The 5332-nt window shown below is 32.1% G+C and overlaps 1 protein-coding gene across 2 annotated transcripts; it reads right to left on the minus strand.

The window, feature by feature from the left end:
- Positions 1 to 2541: 2541 nt before the first annotated feature.
- LOC139848366 (uncharacterized) lies at positions 2542 to 4999 on the minus strand. 2 transcript variants are annotated; one of them, XM_071838096.1, is made up of 6 exons: positions 4893 to 4999; positions 4130 to 4365; positions 3796 to 4054; positions 3473 to 3652; positions 3213 to 3368; positions 2542 to 2990 (listed from the first exon to the last, which is right to left on the minus strand). In XM_071838096.1, the coding sequence occupies exons 1-6, from the start codon at positions 4920 to 4922 to the stop codon at positions 2823 to 2825; spliced, it is 1029 nt and encodes a 342-aa protein (XP_071694197.1). In that variant the 5' UTR covers positions 4923 to 4999; the 3' UTR covers positions 2542 to 2822. The 2 variants fall into 2 exon arrangements, with proteins under 2 accessions (XP_071694197.1, XP_071694196.1); XM_071838095.1 differs by having other exon boundaries at positions 2542 to 2993.
- Between the last annotated feature and the right edge of the window lie 333 nt (positions 5000 to 5332).

The following is a 5332-nucleotide window of genomic DNA, read 5'->3' on the forward strand; positions in this document are numbered from 1 at the left end:
GGTTTAATTTATAGTTCAATTTGAAGCAACTAATAGTTCATAAATTTGAAGCAATTGATAGCTCATATTGAAGCAGCAAAAGCAGCAGCGGTTGAATACAAAAACAACGACTGCCATGGTGGCTGAAGAGTCACCGGCGTAACCACCACCGGCATAACCACAGTCGTCGTAACCACCACCAAAGGTTTGTAAAATTGGTTTTTATAAATTTTTATATTTGCATCTGGGTTTGCAGCGTCTCAAAATTAATTTGGGTTTTCATACATGTTTGTGGTGTGCTTGAAACATGCTTATATTTTTATGTGTTTCATGGTTGGATAACAGAGAATTCTAATTGATTTTAATGAAGAAGGCGTGAGATATGGTTTTGTGGGCTACATAAATTGGGTGATTTAATTTTAATTTTAGTTTATTTTATTAGGATTAAAGTGGGTCATTTGAAGAAGATGATTTTTTGAGTAATTGTTTCTTCTTTTGACTGTTGCAATTATGTGTTAATATTCGAGTTTCGTTTTGTATACATTGTGTTTGGTAACCCTATCCTCCACTTGCATCTTAAATTGTTATCGTTTTCTGTAGTTGGTGGATTAAGTGGTTATTTCAGTTGGCTACAAATTTCGCATTGTTTATTTTGAGCAGATTAGGTTTCCTTAATTACTATTGCTTCTGTGTAGACGATTGCGAAGGTAGTCATCAGATTTGCATTGTTATTATTACCCTTATAATACTAATTGGCGAACAAACGTTGGTCATTTAGGGTAACGTTTAGGGTAACCCGTGCCTCCCAAACAACGCCACAAACAACAATCCTAAATTTTCACATCTCCCCCCTCTCTCAGCATCTAAACCGTAAAAAAACATAACTTTCAGGGACCTAAAGTATAAATTTATTATCTAACTAAAAATCAAAAAAATCAAATCCACCAAAAAATAAAATTACACGTGACTTATCTTCCTATTGTCTCGAGTTATTTCCCACCGCCATCACTATAAAACTTGAAATAATTTTAAGAACAAAATGCAACTAACTACGCTCGCAACGAACGCTTAAAAAAAAGGCTAGCCGCACCGACATCTTAGACGGGGCTTACCTTTATATTCGTCGCGAGTTATTTCTCACAATCGTCATCATTAAACTCGAAATAATTTTATGAAACAACACACCTACCTATATGCGAAACAGATGCTTTTTAAAAAACGCTAACCATTTCGGGCTATTTTTCATATTATGTCGATGTTATGTCCCTTATTTTACGCGATTTTTCTCCTCTATTCTCGCTCGACATTACTTCATAAGACGTTAAAAACGCACCATCTATAAGTATACTAGGCACTAAACACGTATATCCAAACACACCCGCAGCAACGCACAGGCGGAATTTTTTCTAGTTATTACTATTATTATTATTATATTCATTTTTAAATATTATTATTATTATTATTATTATTATTATTATTATTATTATTATTATTATTATTATTATATTTTACTTAATTATATATATTATTGTTTCAACCGTCGGGGACTAATCGTTAATATTAAATTTGTTAATATTAAATTTTGTTTATAAACGGTAAATTTTTCAAAACCAACCAACTATCATTCGCCACGTGTCAAAAACGATGGGAACCATCACCGTGCCACCACCAAGCACGACACCATTTGAGACCGCCAACACGCTGCGCTACGGCGTGTTGGGCCAAAAACTCGGACGAACACGCCGCATTACAAGTCGTCTAAGAGATATCTGTTCCTTGTATTTTTCATAGGTTGTTATACCTTGTACTTTTTATATGTATTGACAACAAAAGGACAACAAAAGGAATGAAAAAACACATCCAATCATTAGATCACTTATTTCTCCTGTTTCTCTGCTAATCTTCATCTCCTCTCAAATTCGTTCAATGGCTGATCCAAACTAAATCACTATCGTCCAAACCGTCAATCACATACTAAACTCTATTCCCATCAAGCTATAAATGGAAACAAGTCAATATACATCATGGACCGAACTCTCTGAAGCATTTTCAATGATAATCGGCACTCTCGTGTCCTTCTCCAGCACCAATTCAACAACATGAAACTTGACAGTTTTTCTAACATCCCCGCAAGTGTGAAGGTCGTTTTGTCTCGGTCAGGCGATACGAACTTGAATATTCAGACATGTATATTTGTATTTGAAGCTCAAGAGGGTGGTTAGGTAACAAACAAAAGCACAACCAGTTAGAGATCGACAGTGAGAGTTATCAGAAAAGTTGATGTCTTTGCGTGTTTTAAAACACGCGACCAAAGTGGTTAGATATTTTAGGGATTTGATATATGCATTTGGATTTGAGCTTTTCTCACATAGAGAAATTAGTTGCAAAGGTTGTCGGATAAAACATGTTCAATTGGTGCTCGAGTTTGGTTAATTACCTTTTGGTTAATTACCTTAATGTGCATTGTCAAATAGACTTCTAACCTAACTACACAATTTCTCAAATCTAGTTAACCTTTTAGTTAAATGTAATATCAAGTTGTATAAACGTGTAAATCTTCAATCAATGAAAGTTAGCACGGCTAGTGAGAAACTAACCGAAAACTTCTAACCTAATTACACCCTTTCTCAAAATGTTTCCTAAACTTAACAACAAAAACACTTACAACACTACCTAACATTCAACAAATGTATATAACCTAACACAAATCTAGAAACAAACAACCCTATACGAACCAAAAACCACCACTTTTGGTTGCTTTTTGGGTAATAAAGACGTGTGTGTATCTCAGCTCCTATGGGATCAAATTAGTTGCAACAGAGGTTATTTACGTGATGCTTCAATCAATAATCAGCTTGAAGATATTTCTCATATGACGTTCCACTAAGTGTCTTGTTGACTTGATCCCAGTTCTTGATGTGTTCCGATAACGCCCCTTTGTGTATTTTGACCTGTTGACTACTCAAATTCTTTTGTGGCAACTTTAGAAAATCTTCAACTTCTATTAGCTTCTGCTGCAGTTTTTTTTAAAAATAAAATATCACAATGCATCAAGTTATCATCTTTTAACTTTTTTACACAATATGAGCATACTCATGCGAACCAAATACAGTAATTTTTTGTTTATTTATTTATTTATTTATTTATTTATTTTTTGCATTGACATTTGTACATAACATAAATGGAAAATGACCCGTTTGTTAGGAAAATAAAGGAAATATTAGGATACTTACAGAGGGGTCTTTCATGAGATCTTCGTAGTAGATGATGATGTGGCGCGTGCTATTGAAGTATTCGAGTGCCTTTATGGCCATCGATTCCATTCCTCTCAAATCCGATTTCAGGGACGTTATATTGATTTTAGGCTTGTATGTTGAAAGTAAAGAAGCCTAAAGGATCAAGAGAAAATAAGTACCTATGTAACCAAAGTTTTAATAATCATAAAGCATGTTAAAATTATTAAAATAGGAGAAATGTGCAAGAAAAAAAAAACCTCTTCATGCGAGTGTACATGAGACACATGAACTCCATTAAGAAGTTTGGCATCTTTATCGAACGCATTTGCAAGCATCGATACCAATCTACGCAACACATTTCTTCGCAACAGAAAAATTACATTAACGCCCCTATCATTAAAGTATTGCGCAATCTCTTTTGGATGTTGCATCAATCCCTGCAAAGTCATCAAAAAATAAACTACAATTTCTCGGATTATACATTCTTTATTTGTTCAAAAGTAAAAAATTACCCCTAAAGACAATTTTATGGCAGCCTAATTTAATTTTAATTTAACTATAATAATAAAGATATAATTACCTGATTAAGCATCCATTTGAATCCAATTGCAGCAGAACACTCATTTTTGGAAGAACTAGTAAACCAATCCAAGTTGTAAACTTTATCGAGTGTTTTAATAATCGACGTAACATTATCCCTTCTACTTTTTGGACCAAAAATCTCACCGTTTGAGCTTACATTTACATGACTATTTAATAAAGTCTCGAACCATCCACTTCCTGATCTTTGCATTGACACAATGGCAAACAAACGTACAGGGTTTCTGGAACATTCTGACCTGCCATTTTCAATAAATCCAACTAACTTAATCAATGAAGACTAATTTAATTATTTAAAATAATAAAAAATTTACCTATTGAAAGTTTTTGGTTTCGGGTAATGCAAGTAAGGGATTTGCGAACGATCAACAACAGTATCATAACAGGGCCTTGCGAAATCTTCAAAGAATAATAATTTATTTGCGGTTTGAAGGTTCATTTGTTTTAAGCAGATTGAACATATATAAATACCACACGCCATTGAGAACGCTGAAAACATCAATCGCAACACCAATGAAGCCTTTTTTGGAGGTCTGATTGTGAGAGTATCCTGTTATATCATTCAAATATCAGAATACTAAATAAAAAACACTATTTTTTGTTTATCTCAGTAATGGGTTTCTGTACTACAAGTTGTTAATTTATTTCTTAAAATCTGATTCATCCTGAAATGAAAAAAAAATCAAGAAAAACACACAAAATTAATGTATTTGAAATACATTATAAAACTTACATGAATCAATTTAGTCATAAATCAAAAGACACACTTTCCCCACAACACTAATGGTTGTATCTAGTGCAATAAAAATGTATCTTTGCATAGATTTGGTATACACACTTAATAAAACTAGATTTTTTACTTAAATAAACTCAAAAAAAATAAAGAAATTAATTAATTATGTTTATTACTACATTAATAACAACAGCAATTACACAATTTAATCTAACAAACAATAAAAATACAAACTTTAACATACACCTACAAAAACCCAAAAAAAATAAAACTTTAACAGTCAAATTAACAATTTGTTTACAATGCAAATATAAAACATAAAGAAGAAGAAAAAAAGGTATTACCTTGTTGAAGGAGCATAAAAGTTCCGCCATTAAAATGATGTGAAAAAATAAGTGAAAAGTTAGGATCTTGTGAAACGAATCTTCTTCACCTCTTCATAACAATGTTGATTTCCCCAAATATATATATAAATATACATATACATATATACATATACATATATATCAATAGAGAGATGTGCGTGTGAAATAGAAAAATTGAAACCCTAGACGAAACAAAGAAAGAAAGAAAGCTCTAATTTCTTCTAGTAGAGAAATAGAGAAAGAGAGATCAAATAAAAAGAAAAACAAACAGCTGGGCTTCTGCTCTGCCTTTTACTCGGAAAATTTACATTTTTTTATTTATGTTTTTATTTATTACGTAGTATATTAAATTAATATAATATTAATATTAATAATTAATAAAAAAGCAAAGTACGGAGTAGGTTGATAAAAATAATAAA

This window comes from Rutidosis leptorrhynchoides, chromosome 5, assembly GCF_046630445.1.
Source record: "Rutidosis leptorrhynchoides isolate AG116_Rl617_1_P2 chromosome 5, CSIRO_AGI_Rlap_v1, whole genome shotgun sequence".
In the NCBI taxonomy this organism is placed as follows: Eukaryota; Viridiplantae; Streptophyta; class Magnoliopsida; order Asterales; family Asteraceae; genus Rutidosis; species Rutidosis leptorrhynchoides.